At 42.1% G+C, this 26,101-nt stretch overlaps 1 protein-coding gene across 4 annotated transcripts in view; it reads left to right on the top strand.

The window, feature by feature from the left end:
* The window catches only part of CAMTA1 (calmodulin binding transcription activator 1), a 1,058,760-nt gene that overhangs the window by 118,945 nt on the left and 913,714 nt on the right, over positions 1–26,101 (top strand). For all 4 annotated transcript variants that reach the window (XM_029578175.1, XM_029578176.1, XM_029578173.1 and 1 more), the window contains exon 2: positions 13,073–13,208. In XM_029578175.1, the coding sequence (XP_029434035.1) occupies positions 13,089–13,208 (120 nt within the window). In that variant the 5' untranslated portion in view covers positions 13,073–13,088. The remainder of the gene's footprint in view (positions 1–13,072; positions 13,209–26,101) is intronic.

The following is a 26,101-nucleotide window of genomic DNA, read 5'->3' as shown; positions in this document are numbered from 1 at the left end:
CACTAGGTGTCTCTGTTAGGTCATGGCTAGGGCTCTCTCCCAGTGGTGTCAAACCCCCAGGCCTTCGGTTTGTACCAAATGGGTAATTCGTGTGATTTTCTGATAACGGCATCAGGGCAAGATGGCATCCACTCTGGTTAAAAAGGACTTCATAAATGCCAGTTTATATAATGAAGTGAAAGCGTAGCAACAGTAACCATCCCTGCCTGCCATAAATGACACATTTTGGTATAATAAAAGAAACCGCTTCCTGACGATTTCATTTGATATGTATTTTCATATCTGCATGATAGGATAAAAATAAAACACCAGTAGACTGAAATTTAGCTCTCAGAAGAAGGTCAATACTAACCAAAACCACTATAGTTGTGATTATTCTCTGGCTCCAGGTGGAATTTTAAAAAATCCCATTGGGGGGGCAGTGTAGTAACTTTTATAACAGCCTGCGTTGGTGTGATCTGTGGGTACATTTTAGCCCCCCAGACTTTACACTGTTTTTCACAGGGAAAGTGTGCCCCGTCGTTGGAAATTATCCCAGGGGGGAAAAGAAAAAAACCTGCTTGCACGCATTTTCTACCACCTAATTTGTGCGGGGAAGTTTTCTCCGAGAAAAACTATGTGAATGATTTTTGGAAACACAAAAAGTGTGTGCGTGCATGCATGCAGATCCCCCGGGAACGCCTCTCCACACTACGCACACGGGCCCTGCACGTGGACTTTTACCTGCACGTAGGGCGGAAAGTTTAGTAAAAAAAAAAAAATCCCCATTTCTGTGCATAAAAGCACTGTTTTTACCCGCGCTAATGGCTTTGAGAATTATCTTCCCTAAGTTTAAAAGTGCAAAACAGGCGTAATTTACACGAGTTATGAAATTAAAAAAAATGACAAGAGAGTTGGCCTTTTGCGTTCTGAAAAGCCTAGATTATGGGCTGGGGGGGGGGGGGGGAGAAAAGAGTTTCCCCTTTTTCCTCCCCCTCCCATTAAAAAAAAAAGCTTTCTAATAAAAGCTTGAAGAGAAACAACCTGGATGATGCTGAATGGGGAAAAGCTTTCATTTGGCTGGGTCTTGTAATTCTATATTCTTCCTGCTTCTGTCAGATCTCAATCTACGCAGTCCCGCTGTGTCCATCAGTTTATGAGTCCCTGCTGTGGTCGTGTGTAAGAGAGATAAGCACCAGAGATACCTTTTTGCAGTATTTTCTTACTGCAAGAGGCTGAAACGTAGTGACACTTTATATCCCCTCGTTTTTATGATGATATCCCCCTCAAAACAGCAGTTTGCTGTAAGCAGGAAGCCACCATGGTGCGTGGCTTTTGAGATAGAGAAGATTTATACTACATTTTAAGGAAGAAAGATGAAGGCAAGGGCAAAGCTCGCTCTGTATAATAGGAAAACCAAAGCTATATATTGCTCCAGATACCTTAATCTGCTTTTTAATTGTAAAAAGGACGTTACAGTGACTTTACAGGGTAAACATAAAGTAAGTTGTGTTATCTGTGCAATGAAATGTGCTTGTGGAGTGCATTTTAGTTCTGATAATCATGGCTTCCTTGGCGATACAGACTGAAGATTGCTATCTATGTGTGCAGTATTTTCCTGCCCCGGGAGCACTGCTTTCGATACTGGTAGGAGTTAGCGTGTCGTGGAATAAACATGAATCCTCTTAACCAACAGTGAGGGAGGAAAATTTTTCGACTGGCCCAAGTATAACCGTAAATAACTTTTTTTAAATTATTTTAAATGGTCCTCTTCGAGCAGTGAACTGGAGTTAAGAGCACAGTTCCTCTGGACTTGATTCATATAGCAGAAGCAGCCTTAAAAAAAAAAATGGGATCCAAAAACCCTATGGAACGTTTTTTGAACCACCTAATAAAAAAAAAGGGCATTGAATGTGAAATCCAAAAAAAGGATAACTCGTGGAATAGATGATAGGTTTAGAGGAATTTAAGAGGGAGCCGAATACTAAGCAGAAATGTGTTTTAGTCTGCAGTATATTAGCACAATGTGCATTAAATGAGAGAATATTCCACAGGCTTTGCAGGAATTTCCAAGCAGGCATACCTGGCGTTTTGGAGGGATACGATTCATTAGAAGGAGGATCACCAGTTGTTGTTTGCTCTGAATTACTGCTGAAATTCCCTTCTTGTTCCCACAGTGCTTTAATTTATCAGCAGTGCTGGGCACTCCTAATCAGTCTCCCCCTTTTTTTCATGTTAAAGGAGGGTTTAGCTCTTACCTGTAACTAAAAGCATCTGTTTCTCCAGTGTTGACTGTAATCCATGATCCTTTATCTAAATTGCTATCAAAGGGCAGGATTGAACATTATAAATACAATTCCCAAACCATTAGATGACTGGATCGCAAATCCTGAATCCTAAAAGTTGGATTGATTCTTATTGAAGTATTTTAATATATCATGCACCTTTTGTCAGCCTTGCTGTACAACTGAAGTTACATGGTCATTGAAGGTGCGAGAGCTGGCTAATATTCACCATGCTTCTATGGGTTTGTATGTTTTTAAACATTATTTTCAGAACCGTGCAATGTTTTGAATGACGTGCTGGAAATGTATGCACCAAAGATAGCGTGTCTGATAATGAAGGCTTGACCAGTTCTTGGAATCTAAGCACAGAAGTTACCTTTTCAGTGAATCTAGGTTGCTGACAACATGATTAATGAGTTGCTGTGATGGGAATGAGGTAAAGACTTAATAATATACGCTTCTGAAATAATGTTTGAGTTTTATGAAACCAGCATATAGGAGTGCATTCTAGAGCATAAAAAGTGAGCAAAAGATGCAGAGTTTAATGGGGAAGAGTACTGAAATGGTTAATTAGTTTCAGACCTGAAAAGCTTTGCACAGCATGACACACAATGTGAAAAGGAGAGCTAAAGATACATTACTTTAACTAAAGGCACTTGATAGACTGGATACCACACTGGAGGAGAAATATTCCACAGATAACACACAGAACTATATGCTAATGAGGCAGATGTTGCATTCTGGTCCAGGATAAAAATTATATAATTAAGGCTTGGTGCTTTGGAGGTGTATTTTCTGTGGGTTTGTGCTATAAGGTATTAAGTGGGACAGATGGGTGAATGTAGGCTAGGAACGTCTTATTTGCAGGAACAGCGTATTAAAAAGTGAAGTCTATATAATGGCTTATTGTGAGAAAGGGGACTGGGGACATGGGTCTCAAGCGAAAGACCATTTACATCTATATACAACATAATCTCATCTACGAGTCTGGCCGATCCTTCTTTGGGAAAACAAATTTTATGCTACCAGGGAATTCCATTCGAATTTAGCCTTAATATGTGACCAGCTTTATTCTTGCTTTATATCAAAAGCAATTTACAGACAGATTGCAGCTGCGAGTGATCATAATTCTTGGATAATTATTTGGATGGACCATTACCAACATGGGGACCTTTTCAGTTTTTGCTGACCCTAATTTTTTTTTTTTTAGGTTTGCCGAAAATAGGGATCGTAAACTTCGACAATGGCTTGCACAGGTGTTACACACACTGTAGAAGTCTGTACTACTTAAGACCTTGATCGTATGGCTTCAAGAATACTAATTTCAAGTCAATACTATTTTAAGAAGATTAGCCGCAGACAGCCGTAAAACTGGAGTTTACGTCACAATGTTAGTTTCTGTTACCATTACTATTTTTGTTTTCAGGCCTTTTGGTAGAGAGTGACATCATTAGTGAAATCCATGAAACAACTGAAGAAAGTCTCCAATATAATTGTTTTCATGGTTTGTTAGTGTTAGTATCATCTGTGGTAGATGATGACAGATCAAGTACTGATTGCATTTTGGATTTGCTCCAGTGATTCTCAGCCAGAAGTTCAAACCTTCCAGATTTATTTTGACAAGAACAACTGTTGGTACATTAGACTAGATTATGATCAGCACAAACAAGGTCTACAAAATCTTTACAATCTTGTAATGCCTCCTGCAGAACTTTAATCTCGCTGCTTTATTTGGATGCAGACAGTTGCTATATAAGAAAAGAAAAAGCCTTGGTGAAGGGCGCACAGTTCGGAAACACATGAATCTTTGAGGGAGAAGACGGAGTACTGGTTTCCCTTCTCCATTTTTTTTAATGTTGTTTTGGAGATCTGGAAAAAGATCAATTAAGGTGCCCATGAAGACAAAGCCATAAAACATTCCTGGTCCATAAAACAAAACAAGCACTGCCTTAAGAACCAACACGGGTATTGTAGAGAGATGCAAAGTTCCCATCAATTTTGAGAAAGTATTCTTTATTGCACAGTTAAGCCAACAATTCATCGTCTTAATAAACTGGAAACCTTGATGGCGTGGTTCAATATGTCCGAAGAAATCTCAGGTTCTCTGCAGCATCACTTCAGTCAATATTCTGTGTGGCCTTGAAAACAGAGATAAAAGTACGTGACTGGACCATTTATATCTTTATTTGTGTAAAGCTGAGGGTGGCTCTTTTTCTCTGGATGTCAAAGAGGAGCATTTTCTTCACCAAACATGGAAGAAGATCATTTATAATGACTGAAGCTGAGCAGAATATTATTATAGTGGCAACAGTTTGTTTTGCACTTTTTTTTTTAAACCTGTTACATAAGCAATAACACTATTAGTTGTTACCATTTTTACCTTTTCTTGAGCACTGTGAGGGTTTGGTGCAGTATGTGTGTGTTGGGGGGAAGTTGGGGGAGGGGGTACTCTAATATTACCTAGAGAAAAAAAGCTCAGTATTGTAAATCAAATCATGAACCCAATTGTACATTGCAGGCTTCAACTTGTGGGGTTTTTTTTTAAGTCAAAAACTGACATTTTTTTTTGGGGGGGGGGGGGGGGGTTATGAGCAAGTGCAGTTCCATTTTCCAAATCCTACTGTAGGTTCTTGATCTGCCTGACCAGCAGCATTTCATGTTCATGTCCGTTATGTTGTTCATGTAGCTTGGATAGGTTAAATAAAGCTGCCACTGGGTTTTGTGGCAGTGCTGGATGGGAGTCAAAGTCTTAAATGTAATTTTTGGCCATATGAACATAGGACTTACTCTAATTTCTGCTGCTGAGAGGATGCTGCTGTGTTGCGTCTGTCGGTCGCAGACGGCTGCGACCGCTCTGCCTTACCTCTTTTTCTCCCCTTGCTCTCTCTTTGGGCAAGATGGCTGTCTCCGGTGCCGAGGGTCTCGGCGTTTCCAGACCAGCATGAGCGTCCCCATCCGCCATGCTCACTCCTGTGGCCTCCTGGGGCATGAGCGCGCACATCTCCGATGCTCAAATAAACGTCATGGCGGGAACCTCGGGGGTGGCCCCACCGCATGAAGTCAGTACCTCCGGGTATATCTAGCCTCCGCTTCTGCCACCAATTTGAGTTATCAAAGACTTTGCTTCGCTATTCTGCCTGCTCTAAGCTGTTCGCTTAGACGCTAATTTCTCGCTAAAGGCCTCGCTCCAGTAGAAGCTCTAGACACCCCGCTCCTCGGGGGTCTCTCACTTCCAACTTCCCTTCGGGGTCCTCACTAACCAAGACAACCGCTCCTCGGGGGTCTTTTCTCTCTATTCATTTCTAGGATGTTGGACCATTGGGTACTCGCTCCTCGAGGGCCTATCTACTTCATATCCTGCACCATGGACCTTCGGTCCCACCATTCTACCATCAGGAAGACGCCTTCACTCTGTGAGTACCTCTATGATCTGGTGCTCCAACTCTACCCACCTGCTGCAGCATTACCCGCACTGTGGGCTCCCGCCTATCATGGACAAGAGTGAGGCTATACTTCTGGGCCTGTGGTGCGTATAGGCACTTCGTGGATCAGTGCCTTACCTTCCTGCTTCACCATCTATTTACAGCAGTACAATAAAGACTCTATCCATTCTGTGTCTTGCTATCTGTGTCAGCCTATCGCAGTGGTTCCCCATGAGGCTCCTCCCCATTGGTGGAGTCATCTCCATTGCAACCAAGGGTCCACAATGCCTCAAACACAACTTGCTGTTTGCTGAAATGCTTTCTAAAAGCAAAGGGTCACAAATGTATTAATTTAAAGTGCAGAATCTATATTGCTGTTGCCTATTTCAGAAACAGTGTACTCTTTCTGAAACATAAAAAATGAGAAAGATATGGGAAAACATTAACAACGAAAATTGACCACCAAATGACATGATCTAAAACGGCATTTCTTGGCCAGTCTGCTTGTTTTTCAGTCTGCAGATCATACTTGATCTTCAGTTCTTGAGCATGTATGAGAGCATTTAATCTTTTAGCTTTATCTTAGACATGAATAATAGTAAAGCCTGCTTTATGCATGAGTAAAAAAAGCCACCTGTGAATAGTGAAACAACCAATCAGATGGTTAAGTCAAAGGAAGCGCAAGCATAAAGCCATCCTGCATGACCCAAGGTTTCTTTCTCGGTTCAGCTCTCACTTTTCATTTCAATATAGTTGTAAAACCATAGTTTGGAAAAAGCACCAAAACCCTAATACTGTTTTCCAAAAGTGAAACACGGGTGCTTAGCTGATGGCATTTGCACGAATGAAATGGTGAAGAAAACCAGTCTATAATATCTTTCCTTACATCATCATTCAAGAATTGGATTTTGCTGTACATGGACTGAAAGACTAAAAATTTCAGTTGACTTATTCTACTGACGACCAGTCATAGCTGGGCCAAATGAACCACAAAGAAGGAAGGTTTCTGATCCAAAATCCCCATGCAAATCCAAGAAAAACTGGATTACATCCTTTTTAGTATGTCGTGTAGAGATGTGAATCGTGTCCTCGATCGTCTTAACGATCGATTTCGGCTGGGAGGGGGAGGGAATCGTATTGTTGCCGTTTGGGTGTGTAAACTATCGTGAAAAATCGTTAAAATCGTGAGCCGGCACACTAAACCCCCCTAAAACCCACCCCGACCCTTTAAATTAAATCCCCCACCCTCCCGAACCCCCCCAAATGCTTTAAATTACCCGGGGATCCGGCGGTGGTCCAGAACGGCGGCGGTCCGGAACGGTCCCCTCAATAGAATCGTGTTGTCTTCAGCCGGCGCCATTTTTCAAAATGGCTGCCGCAAAATGGCGGCGGCCATAGACAAAAACGATTCGACGGAGGAGGTCGTTCCGGACCCCCGCTGGACTTTTGGCAAGTCTTGTGGGGGTCAGGAGGCCCCCCCAAGCTGGCCAAAAGTTTCCTGGGAGTCCAGCGGGGTTCCGGGAGCGATTTCTTGCCGCGAATCGTTTTCGTACGGAAAATGGCGCCGGCAGGAGATCGACTGCAGGAGGTCGTTCAGCGGGGGTTCCGGACCGCCGCTGAACGACCTCCTGCACTCGATCTCCTGCCGGCGCCATTTTCCGTACGAAAACGATTTGCGGCAAGAAATCGCTCCCGGAACCCCGCTGGACTCCCAGGAAACTTTTGGCCAGCTTGGGGGGGCCTCCTGACCCCCACAAGACTTGCCAAAAGTCCAGCGGGGGTCCGGAACGACCTCCTCCGTCGAATCGTTTTTGTCTATGGCCGCCGCCATTTTGCGGCGGCCATTTTGAAAAATGGCGCCGGCTGAAGACAACACGATTCTATTGAGGGGGCCGTTCCGGACCGCCGCCGTTCTGGACCACCGCCGGATCCACGGGTAATTTAAAGCATTGGGGGGGGGTTCGGGAGGGTGGGGGATTTAATTTAAAGGGTCGGGGGTGGGTTTTAGGGGGTTTTAGTGTGCCGGTTTTCCTGCCCTCCCCCTTCCCCCGATTTACGATTTTTTAACGATAAATCGGGGGAATTGGTATTGTATCGTGGCCCTAACGATTTTTTGACGATTTAAAATATATCGGACGATATTTTAAATCGTCAAAAAACGATTCACATCCCTAATGTCGTGCACTAAACACGTGTGTTATTTGCCATGGCTAATGGAGCCTGTTAACTAATAATATGCAATAACACATGCTCACGTTGTTACCACATGCGTTTCTTAGCAAATACGCACTAGCATTCCTTTCTCTACATAAGGACATACGTTCCACGGCTGGGTTAGTCAATGGTTCCAGTCCAGCATCCTGTCTCTAGCTACTGAACTGCTATATTCCTTCCTTTTTGTTTTTTTCTACATAGCATTTCATTTGGGGAAACAAGAACAGAATTTCTATGACACAGCTACAGCACCTGCTGTTTACAAAATGCATAATAGTTCAGTCTAATTGGAACATGCAGGGTACTTTCTAGCACAGACGTATATGTAAAATAATGCTTTTCCTGTTTTAAAGGCAAGGCATACCTTTCTAGTGCTGTTTCAAATTTCAAACATACACACAAGTCCAAAGAGTCACTGCATCTGGTCAACAAAAAATACCCCAAGTCATGGTTAACTACCAAGTCATACTTTTAATATTGCTATGTGGGCTAACAAAAGCCATTAACATCTGAAAGTGGCTTAAGTGAAATGATGGTCTCTGGTTAGTTCTCAATGGCACTTATGCTAGTATAAAAACCCAAAACCACTGCTGTCATTTGTATTCTACTCCATCATCACCCCTCATCCTAATCAATATATCATAATAATTATTATTCTTTCAATAGTACAACCAGGCGTATAAAACAGAAATGTAAAAGAGACAATCCCTACTGCTTAGGTTTACTATCAAATCAAGACAGACAAGCTAAATTGATGTAACCCTTAGTTCTCTTTCATAAAAGGGGCAAGGGGTCTTCAGAGACACGAGCGGGATAGCACCACTTACTACCAAGACTGAGGGATAAATTTTAAAAAGGAGCATGCGGGTGTACATGTGTGCTCGCTACCCGGCACGCACACATGTATGCCTGATTTTATAACATATGCGCGCGCATGTTATCAAATCTAGGGTCGGCGCGCGCAAGGGGGTGCACAATTGTGCACCTTGCGCGCGCCGAGCCCACTCCGAGCCACGCTGTCTTCTCCCTTTCCCTACCCCCCCCCACCCCACCTTCCCTTCCCTCCCCCACCCTTTCCCCCACCCTTTCCCCCTACCTTTTTTTTTTGTTTCTAAACTTACTTCAGCCCTGGTGCTGAAGTAAGTTGCGTGCGCGTCGGCAGTTGGCCAGCGCGCAATCCCAAGCATAGCGGCAAATGGCTGCTATGCCTGGAGCCTCTTGCCTCACCCCCACCTGCCCCTCCCCGCTCCCTCCAGCAAGCCCCGGGACTTACACACGTCCCGGGGCTTTACGCGCATCACCGGGCCTTTTTAAAAAAGGCCCGGTGATGCGCGTAACCTTTTTAAAATCCGGCCCTGAGTCCCCTGGCTCACTCTCCCAAATCCTGGAATTGGTGGAAGCATTAATCTGCAAGGCCCACGGTGTTTTTAAATAGAAACTACTCCAAGGAGACACGGCACACAGTGTTTTGGCGTTCCAGAGGAAGTCTCTATTAAACAATTCTTCAAAGTCATAAATGATAGTAATTGCAGTCTTTCAATATGAAGACTCCAAAGCAGGTTCTGGGATTTCACAAGGGGTTTCACCCTCCCAACAACCCCTGATTCCTGTTCTTAGTGTGGGCAACCTGACCGGTTCTCTAGGAATTGATTCTTTCTCCTTTTTTTTCACCTCTCTCTTCTCCTTTGAATTCCTTGATATGAGCAGCAGATGGGTGATTTACTTCCTTCACATTGGTGATACTCTCCATACCTGAATCCCTCAGGAACAGCCGCTAAGTGATGTATCAGAAGCACCACCACAGGTCTTTCTTGTGTGTCCCTCTAATAGCCATTGTGGACTTTGGAGACAATGGGGACAACGGACAGGCTTCCCCCAGTCCCGAACTCCTCTGAAGAGACAGGATACTGACCTTCTCCTTTTCTCATTGCACTCATTAGGGTATTCTCTGACCAATACCCTGGGCTTACACCATTGTGACCATTCCTAGAGGGAAGTGACACAGCAAATGCTTGGGTCAATCCACTCGCTACTCTGACAACCTCAATGTGTCCCCCCCCCAGTGGGAGGAGCATAAACCTTTGCGAAATGTCTATAGGCAGTAAGCACATAAAAAGCTTTGTATTAAAACTGAAAACCCATGATTGGTAAAAGCTAAATCAGGTGGGATATAGATAGGATTAATTGAGGAAGGGGAAATGTTATTTGCATAAAGCAACAAGGAAAAGAGGTCTCTTACGAGTCTATACAGGAAGAAGAGCAAGTGGGGTGTGTGGAAATCTTTCTCAGAAAATATGATCATTTCCTATTTTGTTTGTGTCCTCGATAATTTATGTATGGAGACCTGGATTTAGGTTCCATAGAAATGCTAATCTGGAGGGCAGCTCCTACCTCTTGCCTGCCCGTTCCGAGACCTGAGAGAGGAGAGACTCGGCGGGATCAACATGGTCACCTGACGCTGCCGTCATCCAGGCACCTGGGGGCCTTAAGAGCAGCATCATGCCGCCGCTGGTGCGCCTAAACCTCATGCCAAAGGGGAGCGTCCCTTTTGCCGGTTTTTCCTGTATAAGTACGGGCAGGAAAAGAAAAGAGGTTTCTACACCAACAAGAGGGTCTATGGATCTCCATGTTAATTGTCCAAGTTCATCACTGCAGACTGTTCTGAGAAACGAAAAGGATATCTCCTTAGGGCCTGGGCAAGTCTCCCCCCCCCTCCTAATCCACAATCACCACAGAAAGTAAAAGCTCCGGAAATATCAATTTTGCCTTTGCAAGGTCCTTTATCAGAGGAACTATCAGAACCTAATTTTCCACTAGTTAATGGCAGATCCTCAGCTGGGATTCCCCTACCAGTGCCACCCCCTCCGGAGAACAAGCGGCAGAGGCTCGACAGTGCATTTATTTTTTTAAGTCTAACTGTATTCAGATAGCCGGTTAGGAGCACAATAAAAGATATGCGCCTACGTTATATGTACAAGATATGCTCCTAAATTAGGGACACAAGAAAAGATGTGCATCTAAGTTAGAAGCACACCAAAAGTATGCTCCTATATGCTGCCTCCCGTTCAGCCTCTCCCCTCCCGAGTTAAAATGTGTGTTAAGCCAGCAGCCAACCTCACATTTTAAATCTGTGTCCATACATTTTAACTCCCGATGCATTAGCGTACCATTAGCTTACTGCATTGGGTGATAAAAAAAATTATATATAACCTATGTGTTAAAACCGTGCATTGAATTTAGCACACAGGCTCTTAACGCACAGGATATTGCATCAGCCTGACAGTGCCAATACCTTGTATTACTTTATCCACTATCCTCCTGCAATTCTCTGGAACCCCCATGGGAAGCAAGCACACTCCAACTGATTTCATAAATAACCTGGACTCTGAATGACAACAGATTTGTTCCATGCAGTTTGTGATGCAGTGTGTGATGTCATAGCTATAGCCAATCAGATATAACATGGCTGGTCCCCATGGGTTTGAAGAGAAATGCAGGGGTGTAGCATATTCGGGCCTGCTGCTGCCTCGGGAATAGCCCAGGAACACAAGGAGACTTGACTAGAGCAAGTATTTATTTTATTTTATTTTTTACAGTACTTGACAATTACAGAAACCAAAATAGTGGCTCACCTTGAGTCAGGCACAACTGTCAGGTAAACATACTCCATACAGGTGTACCAGGAGGTCCTTCCAATTCCCTGGGGCCTCCTCAAGCTTTCTAGACCTGGCTTCTTATGGTAGAGTGAAGGGAACCTCCCTTTCCCCCAGAATCCCTTGCGGCGTTCTGCCTTAAAGAGGACGGGCTTACAGACCTGAGGCCAGGCTCCCGAAGGTAGAATGAAGGAGTTGTCGGCACGCTCAGTCACAAGGGGAAGCTGCTGAAACAATTTTAAAAAAATGAAGGCAGTATTTTTATTTTATTTTATTTAAATATACTACAGAGTGAGTCTCCTTTTAATTTGTATGTTTGAAATGCTGCACGGCACACAGAGAGGCTACAGCTTTCTTTTAAAGATCATTTAAATGCACGCCATGAGCCTCTTGCATTTTTGCATAACTAAGCAGCTGGTTTGTTTTTTGTCAACATATTCAGTTTCTTTTGGTGTTAAATGAACTGTTAACCTTAACCTGCGGGGGAGGGTTTCAAAGCTGCTGCAGAAAATTGGCTTTAAAAAGAGATAAGAGATCGTAAACTATAAAATAACCCTGCATATCCTTTTTTCCCCTCTCTTGCCTAATGTTTTCTTCTTCCATTTTTTAATCTAGAATGAATTTAACTGCATAAATCTGATTAAAAATTCCATTGCATCCCCCACCTGGTTAAAATCTGTCTGCACAAAATCACTGTGCACGTGATTTAGCCGGAAAAAGGAGGAGCCAGGGCGGGGTTTTCAAATTTAAACAGTTAGCATGATTTTCAGTGCCAACCGGCTAAGGCCTGGAGTCATCATTCTTCACAGAATAATAAATCCTGCGAAAACAGGGGGCGGGCCTGCAAAAGCCAGCAGCCTTCGCACCACGGTGGTGCGCCGGCTGCTGGCTTTCACACTTAATGGCGCCACCGTGAAAGGTGGTACTATTCAGCGCGCTACTGCCGATGATAACATCACTAACCTTATCGCCGGCAGCGAAGACACCGCTGACTCCGCCCCTCCCCATAATTTGCATTATATCGCATGCGAAAAGGCCATTTTAGTACGCGATAAAGCTTTAGAAAATAACCCCCTAAGTGTGTGCAGACAGCTCATTCCACTCATGTTTTTGTGCGGTTAAATTTAATGAGATATTTATCCACAACTTTAGCCGGTTGCGTATCTGGCCAAAATTGTCCGATTAAAAATGTTACTAGTTAACTTTGCTGCTCAACAGCTCTTTGAATATCTACCTGTAAATCTCATATATCACATTTAGACAAAGGATACTGCTCAAAGGATCTTTTTTTATACCCATCATTGATGCATTTAAATCATTAGGAACAAAAATCCACAAGTACGTTTTTGTAGACAATAAAACATCGAAGGCACTAAAACGTGAAAAAAAAAAAGCTTTCCCAGCTGTGGAATATTGTCCAGATCCTCTGGTCACCTGGACCTTTTCTCATAGTTTGTTTGGTTTTTGCTTCTGTCTTTATTCTATTTCAGCAAACTCAACTTGCATTTTTTGGTTTCAGGCCACAGAATGGTTCCATGATCCTGTACAACAGGAAGAAGGTGAAATACAGGAAGGATGGATACTGCTGGAAAAAGCGGAAAGATGGGAAAACAACAAGGGAAGATCACATGAAGCTGAAGGTTCAGGGAGTGGAGGTAGGGAAGGAAGCGATTTGAATTTTAACCTGTGTTAAATGTGTGGCCCCCTGCGCTCCCAGACATATATACTATTGTACCTGTTTCTATTGCAAAGCAAGGTTCTTATAGGCCATGCTGCAGGATTCATATTATAGGACCTACATGATCTGAAATGTTATTATGTTTATTGCAGTTATCTTGTGCTGAGCTTTGCAAAGAGACCTTAGTTTAGCTAAATTGATGTAGGTTTCCAGTTTCCCCTATTTTCTGCATTTACATGATGGTCATAAAATGTCTATCGGCCCGTGAAGCTTCCAAAGACCCGGTATAGTTAAGTCATTGCATTCCTCTCCGAATTAAACAGAAAAATAGCATGGCTTTTTCTTCATAGAGCTTCTTTCTACTTCCCACAAAATTGGAAAATTAAATATATTTTTTTAAAGCAAAACTAAAATTGCACCATGGTGCTCTCCATTGACTAGGTAGGCAAGCAGCTGTCACCCAGCTGGTGACGTCATGGTTTAATGTAACTATATGGAAAACCTGATGCAGATAACACTATTTCTACCCCCCCCCCCCCCCATAATGCAACAGGGTTTTTTCCCCCTCCTAGAGCTACATTTTTATTACCCATTTCAAAATGAAAAAGTGGTTTTACAATTGTGCAGAAGATAAGTTAAGCAAACTATTTTGTTTTAGAGGAAACCCGGTAGCTTGAAGGTTGAGTTTTTAAGATTCTGCTTATTTTCTGTATTCAGATAAAGGGGTTTGCAATGCATAGCGAGGGAAACAATGCCTCAGTTTATCTGAAGGTTTATGCAAATGATGCATATTTTTCTCTATGCCCTCAAAGTTTCATAACTTTGTCTGCGCAGCTCTGATCATGCATTGTGAGTTTCTATGGTTAGAGGAAAGAATGCTTTTTTTGTCACATGCGTTGTACTTGTGCGTCACCGTGGCCTTGCTCGTAGAAGCAGAAAGACACAAGATGAATCCAACCCCAGTTTGAAAAGTTCCTTTTCCATCGTTAAGGAAAACCATGCAATACCAGAGTGCAAAATGAAATGGTTGTGAATTAGCATTTATGGGGCCTAATTTTAGGGCAGAGCACTACAGGTTAGAACCACAATATCAAATACATTGTAAGTTAATGTGCAAACTTAGAGGATCATTTTTGTAGAGCCTATGGTGCTGCTCGCCTCCACCCCCCCCAAAAGGAATCCCCCTGCAGAATTTTCCTCTGAAAATCCCACAATGCGGGAGTGTGGGGGGGATGTTTTATCACTAATAATTTGTGGGTGCAAACAATGCGAGTTAAACGACGCGCAGGGAATTTAAATTGAGTCTGTCCTTACCCCCTTAATTTTATATTAAAATCAGATGCAGGCCATTATTCTGCAGGGTATTGAAATACAATAAGAGTTTTTGTATGTTTTTTGTAATTGCTAGACGACATAAAAAAAATGTCTTCATTTCCTAGCTGCACAGTTATTCACATGGAAGCAACCGCAGCAATGTTCCATAAGGAAATTTTCCATTTCATGTTGTATTTGTTCTGCACATGAGAAGATTGAATTTTGGTTGTGCAAATGCAGAATGCTAGTTTCATATTGTCCAGGGGTTTCTTGGTCTTATTTTCTTGCTACCGGTGAATCCTATTACTTCTCCTGTGCTCTGCTGTGGACCAGTCTACCCACCAGTCCCATGCACTACTTGTGAATCTGTGTTCTTGATATAGCAGGGATTGTATTATAACCAGTTGCTCTGAAAAAAGAAATATACATTTCTATATATATATATATATTTGTTTCTATTTTCATGCTGCACCTCTAGTATTCTAGTTGAGGATTAATAGCTCTGAGCAAAGCTGGCACACTTAAGTTCAATAGATTGTACTTTTGTACTAAAGTTTTAAGTTAGGCAATTTGTATTTTTTATTTTGCACATTAATTGTGTACTCTCTGGCAGTAAAAATTGTATCAAATAGATTTTATTATATCGTGCTTCAACAGCTACAGGGAGAGACATAACTTTCTTTTATTTTTGTTGCATAGAAGAATATTTTATCATGATGAATGCCGGAATAAAATCATAATGCTACAAATTCATACTGCAGGTGTTTTCCCTCTTCTTTGATTTTGCATGTGCTGGTTTCACTGCTGTTCTGGAGGATTAAGAAGTAGATTACTGGGCACATTGCCCATTTTGTAACTTTTAACCTTTAAATTGTGTCTGTAGAGGGGAATGTACTTTTCAAAATGATGAAGTTGACATTGCTGGCTGATATGAAATTCACTCTGAGAGCGTGGCCTGGTGATGGGCCTCTTAGTCCACAGCCTTTGAGTGGAAAGTTGCTGTGTTTTTAGAGTGATTTGCCCTTCTGGAAGAATGGAAGCATCCTGTTCCACCTAGACCAAAAGAATATGGCATACACAAGTGATAGATAGATACGATCTCCGATATCACTACTAGGGAAGGTGATAGAGGTGTTTAAAATCATGAGAGGTCTAGAACGGGTAGATGTGAATCAGTTATTTACTCTTTCGGATAATAGAAAGACTAGGGGGCACTCCATGAAGTTAGCAGGTAGCACATTTAAGACTAATCGGAGAAAGTTCTTTTTCACTCAACGCACAATTAAACTCTGGAATTTGTTGCCAGAGGATGTGGTTAGTGCAGTTAGTGTAGCTGGGTTTAAAAAAGGATTGGATAAGTTCTTGGAGGAGAAGTCCATTACCTGCTATTATTTAAGTTGACTTAGAAAATAGCCACTGCTATAACCGGCATCAGTAGCATGGGATAGACTTAGTTTTTGGGAACTTGCCAGATTCTTATGGCCTGGATTGGCCACTGTTGGAAACAGGATGCTGGGCTTGATGGACCCTCTGTCTGACCCAGCATGGCATGTTCTTATGTTCTAAAGGAGATCCGGTCACCTTTCATGAAGTTATTGTCAGATGTCTAAACGTACTAGCTGTTTAGAGAGGGAGGGTAGGGGTTTAGTTATTGCTCCTTTTCTCACTTAAACAATGCGCAGGGAATTTAAATTGAGCCTGTCCTGGCTCTCTCCCTTTTCTCCCATGCTGTTGACAGTGTGGCTGCTTTTCTCTTTTGAGTGAGGAAGGCAATTTTTAAAGAAGGTTTTTCCGGTTGGAGGGTAGAGGGGGGAGTGCCTGTGGAGAGCTTTGATAATGACCCCCTTAATTTATATTAAAATCAGATGCAGGCCATTATTCTATAGGGTATGGAAATACAATAAGAGTTTTTGTATGTTTTTTGTAATTGCTAGACGACATAAAAAAATGTCTTCATTTCCTAGCTGCACAATTATTCACATGGAAGCAACCGCAGCAATGTTCCATAAGGAAATTTTCCATTTCATGTTGTATTTGTTCTGCACATGAGAAGATTGAATTTTGGTTGTGCAAATGCAGAATGCTAGTTTCAGATTGTCCGGGGGTTTCTTGGTCTTATTTTCTTGCTACCGGTGAATCATATTACTTCCTCTTGTGCTCTGCTGTGGACCAGGCTACCTTCCTCCACTTCTCATCCCTTTTTCACAGGACATATTCTGGATGGTGTGATCCAGTTGCAAGTTGAACCCCTTTGGAAGTTTGCCAGAATGGCTGCAGCCCTTGAGAGCTTTTCCAGGAGGAGTCCTGTGATGTAATAGGAGGGAGAGAGATTATTTTTTTCCTCTGCCTCCTGCAGTAAGTTGCAGGATGCACGCAGGCAGCAGTAACTGTTGTGTGCAGGAGGGTAACTTCACACTTATTACAGATGTCTGTAGGCTCTCTTTCTCTTTTTGGAGAGTTTTATGGGGGGGTGGGGGGGAGCATATCTGACGCTTTCTATTCCTGTATTCTTCTTTAAAGTCTGAAGGTCATGGACTGAGGATAAATGAGTTTCCATGGGTGGATGATAGCTCTCACTTATAGGGTTTTATTTTGTCTGGGAAGGAGAGAGTCCTATCTGTGAACTCAAGTGAGTTCAATTTTGGGTAGCCAGAAGGGATCTGGAAGCCATACAGCAGTCAGCTATGATATTTTCCAAGGGAGAAGAATTTCATTCCCAATTTTCCAGTTAGTATGCCAAACATGTCTTATCCCACTGGGGAGAAGAGGAGTTTTATCCACACGGCAGTCCAGTTCAAGGAAAATGAGATGAAACGTAGGTATCCAGAAATATGATAATAGAAAAAGACTATGTGGCCTGTCTAGTGTGCCCATCCACATCAACTATTCAGTTTTACAAACCCTACCACTCCTTTAGAGATCATCTGTGTTTATCTTATGCCTTCCTGAATTCAGAGACTGCCCTGCAAAGAAGCAAAGTAAAGCCATTGGATTTCAGGTACCAAGGAAAGTCCAAAGAGATATAGGAAGTCCCATAGCCTCAGTGGCGTACTACGGGGAGGTGCGGTCTGCCCCGGGTGACAGCCAGGAGGTTGGCGGCTGTGAGCGAAACCCATCCTTATTGCGCTAGAAGAAGAGGGAGGCCTCCGGGCCACGTGCAGTGGGAGCACTGGGTGGCCGCCTAGAACACCACAGGTCTGGAACCGGCAACTGCATATCCTTTTCTTCTCCTCCTCCCCCCCCCCCCCCCCCCCCGCGGCCCGGCTTTAGAAGCCAATATGGATGAAAATTCAGACCAAACAGAAGCAGCAGATTGAGGCAGCATATCATCGACCCAACATCCTGAACCCTCTGCGATGGATTGTGTTACGCACAACTGTGTCTTGAAACTATTCACAAATGGGATTCCCTTTACTGGATTCCCAGTGCTTCATTAATTGCGAATTCTGATTTGACACTAAACTGTTCTAATGCCTCTATTCATTTTACAATTATTGTGATCCATCTTGAGATCAACTGCAGGGAAAGGCAGAATGTCAAATGCTCATAAATTAAGATTTTGGGATATTGGATCCCTCAGCTTGAAATCATTCATAGTTTTAAGCCATAACAAAGGATTTATTTATCCTTCAAATACTGTACAGAATCAATTTTGCTGACCTTTATAACGCACCTCTAAGCCAGTTGTCTACTTGGCAATAGTGGCTTGACTACCTCATTATTCTGTCGTAAGTAACGTTAAAAAGTATTGTGCCACTCCTCAGCATTTGTCTCCTTCTTTAATTGATTTCTGAAATGACTGCCTCACACTGATAAGTCGGCACAGCTCCTAAGCTGTAAACTCTATAGAGGTCAAAATCTGTAAGATTAATTCTAGAAAGGTCTGGCTCAGTGGCCTATTTCACGAGGCTGAGCACAGCATAATGATCACTAGCTTTGAATAGTCCTTTTTTTTCTTTTTTTTTGTAAGAACATCTGGGACCTGTATCCTGGAAGGAATTTTGCCACAGGTTGGGAAGTCACCGTGTTGGAAAGGGTGAGATTTTAAGATTCCGCTCTGAGGCATGTAGATGAAGCCATTTGTTGGTACGTGAAATGGAAGCTTGGGCTGATTCAGTTTGTAGGTTGTATGCAGATTAACTTGGGAAACTGTATATTCTCAGCTTGTATCATTAAATTTGCTGAAAACTAATTTCAGAGACAAAGAACAAATGTTTCATGGAGATTATAGGAGCCATTAGGGAGATTTTAGCTGCAGCAGAGCATTTATCCTTTGCATACTATATTCATCAGTCATCCTTACCATTTCGAGTTTTGGTACCATTTTGGCCTCGAGTCGTTACTGTGATTAGACTTCATGCATCACAGCCCCTAAGATCACCTTAAATACTGCATGTTGGGGGGGGGGGGGGGTGTGAAGGAAGGTGGGGGAGTATTAATTTGAGCTGTGTGTTTACCAACGCCTCATGCTTTGTAATAAGGGTGGAGAGTGAGGGAAGAAAGCTAGAGGGAGAAAAAGAAAATCCTTGGAAGTGTATCTTTAAATCTGGATGTGTCGCTAGTCTTGTACAAAAATAACTTTCTCTACAGACTAGAGACAGACTGCCATGAAGTCCTGTCGCAGAGTAGAGGGAAACTTCCCCAGCACTGCAAGGACTGGTGAGCCCAGAGTTGAATTTAGATCTCACAAGATAGAAAACGGAAAGATTCCATTAGCCTTAAGTGATATCGCAGTTCAGGTAACGTAGCTATCCATCTGTCATTGTTGTTTGTCTCTGTCTGCTTAAAGATCATAAGTCACTTTAAGCTAAGCACATTTTTTAATTTAATATTTTCAGTAATCTCTCCTTAGACTGGTACTGCAGTGTGAAAAAATGCAACCTCATTCTCTATCCATTAAAAATAAGACAATCTCACAGCCTGTTCTCTTGGCGCAGCCTGAATCATGCTCTACGTGGTTGACAGCTTAATTCTATATTAATCCATTATGAGAGTTCTGTCCCATCCTCAGAAGAAATTTAACTACTATCACTTTTACTGTACTATGATCTGCTCATAATTATGTGAGGCTCAGCATTTAATTTCTATAAATTACCGTTGTGCTCATAAGTTTACATGCCCCTGGCTGAATTTTTAAAATGTATGGTATTTTATGAAAACATGACTGATCAGACAAAACACATCTGTTATTTTTTTAACGTGTTTCAAATTAAACTATTTTATGCATCACAGAATAGCACAATCATTAAACAAACACATAGCAATAAAGGAAATAATAAAATGGTCCTATTCAAAAGTTTACATACCCTTGAATGTTTGGGCTGATAATGTACACTCAAGTTGACACACATAGGTTGAGATGCAATGAAGGATAGGTATCCACACCTGTACCTTGTTTGATTGTAATTAGTGTCTGTATAAATAGTCAATGAGTTTCTTAGCTCTTGAGAAACCCTTGTGTTTTTCATCCAGGGCTGCACTAACTTTGATGATTACTGAAGCATGGGGAAAGCAAAAAGACTCTCAAAGGATCTGTGAGAAAAAGTAGTTCAACTTTATAAATCAGGAAAGGAAATAAAAAGATTTGAAAATGCCAATCAATACTGTTCAAATTCTCATCAAGAAGTGAAAAATTCTGGGTTCAGTGAATACCAAACCAGACCATGAAAGGTTTCAGATGCAGCTGCCAGGAAAATTTGTTGGGATGCAAAGAAAATCCCACAAGCAACTTCTACTGAAATACAGGCTTTTCTGAAACAAGGTGGTGTGGGTTTTTCAGCATGCACAATAAGGAGATACTTGAATAAAAATGGGCTGCATGGTAGAGTTGCCAGAAAAACACCATTGCGGCACCAACGCCACAAAATAGCCCATTTACAATACACCAAACAGCTCCTAGAGAAGCCTCAAAACTTCTAGAACAAAATAATTTGGAGATCAAAATTGAACTTTATGGTCACAACCATGAACGCTATGTTTGGAGAGGAGTCAACACCATTTCTACTGTGAAGCATGGAAGTGGATCTGTACTATTTTAGGGGTGTGTGAGCTCCAGTGGCACAGGGAATTTAGTCAAAATTGATGGCAGGATGAAAGCAGCATCTTATCAGAAAATATTGGAGGAGAATTTGAATTCATCAGCATGGGACGCACTTGGACTTTCCAACTTGACAAGGATCTGAAACATAAGGCCAAGTCGACCCTTCAGCGGCAGCAACAGAAGAAAGAGCAGGTTCTTTGTAGGCTGCAACTGAATCACAGTTCATGTGTTTTTCAAAAAAATGTTGGTTTTTTTTGCTTCACCTTGCAAATCCTATTCAGTTTGTAGAATTTCTACCACCATGTTTGTGCATCTTGGAGGGAGGGAGCTTCTCCTATTTCTAGTTAGTAACAATTACTTAGCTGCAAATATTTGGCAAGTGAGGAAGAATTGCACTTCTGGCTCACTTTCAAAGGCAGAGTGAATAATTTTGTGTGTAGCAATGAATTCCTTGCAGAATCATTGCATTATGTCTAGCGCTGGCTGAGGGGACTGGGTGGGCCGCTTTTGGACTTTTATGCCATCATTTACCGTGCTACTAGAATTGAAACAAGGTGAGTGCTGTACTGAGGCGTTTCCTGCAATATGCTTATGGCCATAGAACTGGATTCAATAGGGAACCCTGATCAAATTTATCATCGGTAAAAGAAAAAAACAAGCACAACAAAATGGCATGTATGTAAAAATAATTTTATGTCAATAAAAATATCATGAGCGATGGGTAAAGGGGGGTAGGACTGTCTCTTTGGTTCTCTGTAAGGCTGCAGTACTTGGGAGTCAGGAGGCTATGTCTTGGTGCATAAAGAGGTGAATCTCAGCATAGCCAGGGTCGTCTTACAACAGCCTGCGGAGAGGCTACTCGCAGACCGTACCAAGTATTTTCAACGTGAACTTACGCACGTCGAAAATCCACAGGTGAGCAGGGGCACGAATGGCCTTGCACAAAGTAACACCAAGCCTAAAGGCTGAAATAAAAGATAAGCTCATGAAATTATCAGCTAGAAAAGTTCTAAAATTTGAATTCAGAAGGAATTGTGTCTTTTATAGGACTAATAATATCTGGGCTTTTCTAACACATCAGTATTGTTTGTCCAAGAAGATATTTTTGCCATTTAATTGTGGCTTGGTTTTTTTTTTTTTTGGCCTCTTAAGCATTTATGTAGAAACCCCATGCGAGCTGCATTAGAACTGGGCCCTAGTCTAGGACCTATGAGGGAAGTAGCAGTAGGAGCATACCACTTTGTGACAGTGCCTCTTGTGAGATTGCTCCTGCCTGCTGAAGAGCAGATATTTTTTATTTTTATTTATTTTATTTATTAATTTCTATACCGGCTTTCACGACCAAAGGTTGCATCAAGTCGGTTTACATTTAACAAGTCGTGTAATAAACATAGAACTAGGGTAATTGAACTGGTGCAGAAATTAATAGTTACAATGAACAAGGAAATTACCAACTGGGATAGGAGGAGAAAAGAGAAAAGGGACAGGAATATTTACATAGTAAAACGCATTTACAGTGAATATTTACATAGTAAGCAATAAAGGATCTGTGTCAAGAGGATGTCAAGAGCTAAATGTAGTCAAGGACGGGGAGGGGTATGGGCTGGTGGGGTTTACACTAGGATAGAGGGAAGAGGGAGGTTAGGGGTGACAGATGGTGGTTGAAAGGGAACCTGGATCAATCTGAACTCTGGTAGGCTTTTTTGAAAAGCCAGGTTTTTAGTCTTTTCCTAAAAGTAGGTAGGCATGGTTCCTGGCGAAGCTCTGAAGGGATGGAGTTCCATAGGCGCGGTCCTGCTGTGGATAGAGCTCTGTCTTCGAGAGATTTGTGTTGGAATGTTTTGGCTTTTGGAACATGAAGTGATTCTTTGTAGTGTTCTCTAGTTGGTCTGACAGAGGTGTGTTTCTTGAGTGGTATTTGTAGATTTAATGGTGCGAGTTGATGTATGACTTTGAAAATGATGGTTATAGATTTGTACATGATTCTGTAGTGAATGGGAAGCCAATGAAGGGTTTTCAAGATGGGGGTGATGTGGTCGAATTTTCTAGAGTTGGTCAGAATTCTGGCGGCTGTATTCTGCACCATCTGAAGGGGTTTTGTATGAGCGGCAGGGAGACCTAGTAGAATAGAATTACAATAATCCAGCTTTGAGAAGATTATTGCTTGTAGAATTGTTCTAAAGTCTTGTGAGTGGAACAGTGGTCTGATTCTTTTGAGGATGTATAACTTGTGAAAACAGTCCTTGGTTGTTTGGTTTATGAATGATTTAAGGTTTAGGCGGTTATCGATGATTGCTCCTAGTTCTCTTACATGCAAGGTTTGCAGGTTGGCTGGTAGGTTTGTGGTGATGTTGTTGTTTTCGGGTGCTATAATGAGGAATTCTGTTTTTGAGGCATTTAGAATAAGGTTAAGACTGTTGAGGAGGAGTTTGATTTCAGTCAGGCATTTGTTCCAGAAAACTGATCCCTATTTACTAGGGATCAGTTTTAAGAGAGAGGACCCTTTTTTTTTTTTTCTCTTTATTCTCCTATTCTGGGGGGGGGGGGGGGGGGGGGGGGGGGGGGCTGACACCCCTGTCTACATAGGATGGATAGGACGTGAGATAACATCTTGCTGATCCACACCCTGTATTGGTAGTGTCTCAGTACTTTGGATTTTTTAAAGAATTGTGAGGACTTTATTCTGAGTTTTCCTGGCTTCCCTAGTCCTATCCAAGGAGGGGAAATACTACGTGCTCTGGGCTAGGCTAGGAGAGCAACCTCGTGTTTTCCAGTTCACATACAATAGTTAAGTGTAATATCCCTGTCTTTTGTGAAGCTTTTGGAGATTTTTATGGGATTTCTTTTTGTTTCGGAAGGAAGTTTCTCCTTGACCTTCCTGCCTAGGAGTGGAGAAAAAGATGTTCCCTGCTATTGGCTTGGGGCCTTCAACCAGAAAGATCCAGCTACTATCAAAGAGGAGGGAGAATACAGAATAATTTATTGAAATATTTCTGGAAACTCCCCCAGGAGTCTCCTAGCCCTGGAAAAGAAAAGGACCGAGAACTTTGGCAATTTTGGCAATTACCAGTGGACCACAGGTATTTAGGAAGGGGAGAATCACTGAAGCGAGAAGATCCCATTCCATCCCTGGGAGAACTTAATTTTGATTGCCTGGAAGGCAGGATACTCTGTACTGGATATCAACGACGCTTGCAATGATCAAGCTGAATTTGAATTTTATATTAAACAAGGCTGTAGCAGTGAAGAGTGTTTTGTGCTAACTGATAACAGTTGACCAGTAGCACAGTAAACTATTTGTCTGGAACATCCATCCTGAATGAGACCTTGGCATTTACATCCACCCAACTTAAATGCCGAGCTTATACCCTAGAGATAATTTCTGTATAGCACCTGGGGCCCTAGAAGTATAGTCTTCCCCCTTCCCCATCGAAGAATTCACCTCTGGGACGGCAGGATTTTGGCCTTCACCTCAGGACTGAGTGTCACCCCCTCCATGCTCACACACACTACCTTAGCATACACTAGAAGAGGGGCTGCATTTATTTTGCAATCTGGAATACAAGCTTTTTGAAAGGACTAGGCATATGGCACTGCAGTACCACACTGGCCCTTTGTTTATGACTGTGATAGAGCAAAGATATCCAAAGGGCCCCACTGCAGTGCATCAGACTCTACAAGATAAGGCCTATTGTGCTACGTCATGTCAATTAGCATACCACCACTGCTGCCCCATAGCTGCAAATAAAGGAAGAGATTTTCACATTCCTGTTTTAGCCTGCTTTAAATTTGCATGTAACCCCATGCATGTATTTTTATTCTATAAATGTTTTCCCTACAATGAAGAACATTGACTAATAATCTAGAAGTCAAAATTTGTTGAAAACAAAAAAAAAAAAAAAATCCAAATCAGAAAATCATTGCAGATCTAAGACTGGGACACTTATCTGTATACATGGGATATGGAATGATCTAGCAAGACATGCTTGTTTTTATGTCAGGAAGACTAGTTTCAGCTCATTAACTGCGATATGTTCACATGCATGAAAAATGTCTTCGGTATTTAAGGCCGAGTTATTCCCTCCATGTATACAAAGATGATCTTATAAGAAATGCAAAACGGAGCAGGGTGACTTTCTTGTTAACATCAAAAGTCCATCTCGCCCCCAGCTACTCATTTGCATTTAAATCTGTGCGGTGGACAGTGGCAAGGTGGCACTTGAAATTTTAGGGTCATGTTGCTAACCAACGGTTGCATCAGAATTCTAGTAAACACTGAAAGTGTTACCCTGGCAGAAATTCATCACCAACCTTGAATTTGCAAAAGTAAACAGGTGGATTCAACACATGGGAATTCCTTGGGGGTTCCCATCTGCCCGGCATGGTTCAAGCCAGGGGAAAGCTGCAGCACACCCTGTGGCTAGAACATGGGCAGCGGACTCCCGCGTGTCTAAGAGGTAATATTGGCTGTGAGTGGTGTGGTACCTGCTTACAGATCCAGAGTTGGTTCTGCATTGGGATTTAGTGGAGAGAGCCCTGTGTATCGAACCTTACTATCATTATTCAGTTTCTGGATTCTGAGTGGGAAGAGGAGGAAATAAAGGTCAATAAACACCAAAATAAAAAGTGATACCTTTTTTTATTAGACTGACTTGATACATTGCTTCACTAGCTTTCAGCAGCAAACACTCCCTTTATAAGGTCAAAACATCTACTACCCAGACCTGCATAAAACAGATTTATATTCTAAAAATGGCCCAATTATCTTCCAGCATATATAACTCCTTTATGTGAGATACAAATGGACAGAAATGTTGGAATATATGGCCCGTATTATTTGTAAATATGCTTGTGCTACCATGCTTAGTGAAGAATTCACATCTGAGAAAGCCTGCTCGACTTTTCACAGGAAGGGTTGTAAAGAGTTTTTCAATATAGAAAACAGTCAATGATTGATATGACTTTTTTTTTTAACAGCATTTTTGTAAAGCAAAACAAATTGTGCCTTTAAATTGGCAATCTGTGTAAAAGTGAATGTCTAACTCTGTAACTAAATGTATACTATCCATTGTGAATTACTATAAAACTTCTTATGCGATACTCTTTTGACCTGATGACCCATATAAGTTCCTGAAAGTTAGTCAAGAAATGTATTCAGTTAGGTCAATAAACAAGTATTGCTTTATATATATTTTTTTCGGTGCATTTGTCAGTGCAAAGCAGCTATTATTGATGACTGGTCTTTCTGTCTGCCCATGCTCAGGTTGCAGCAGTGCAATCACTGTACCTGTTTTGGAATTTCTGAGTTAGGTTCAGATTTGGTTTAGTTTTCAGACACCCCCCCCCCCCCCCCCCAAACGCATGCCTATGTTCTGTGATGCACAACTCTTTCCAGCCGGTTGGGGTCTCGGCCCTTTTATTTCCACATATTCAAGTGGATTAGCATGGCGAGTACACTGCTTTATCCCAAGCGGAAAGGGAAGCTTGTTTCTCTACTTATAGGATATCCCAGGCTT

The sequence above is a fragment of the Rhinatrema bivittatum genome, chromosome 15, assembly GCF_901001135.1.
Source record: "Rhinatrema bivittatum chromosome 15, aRhiBiv1.1, whole genome shotgun sequence".
Taxonomy (NCBI): Eukaryota; Metazoa; Chordata; class Amphibia; order Gymnophiona; family Rhinatrematidae; genus Rhinatrema; species Rhinatrema bivittatum.
Note: the sequence above shows the minus strand (reverse complement) of the source record. Positions and strands in the feature narration are given on the sequence as shown.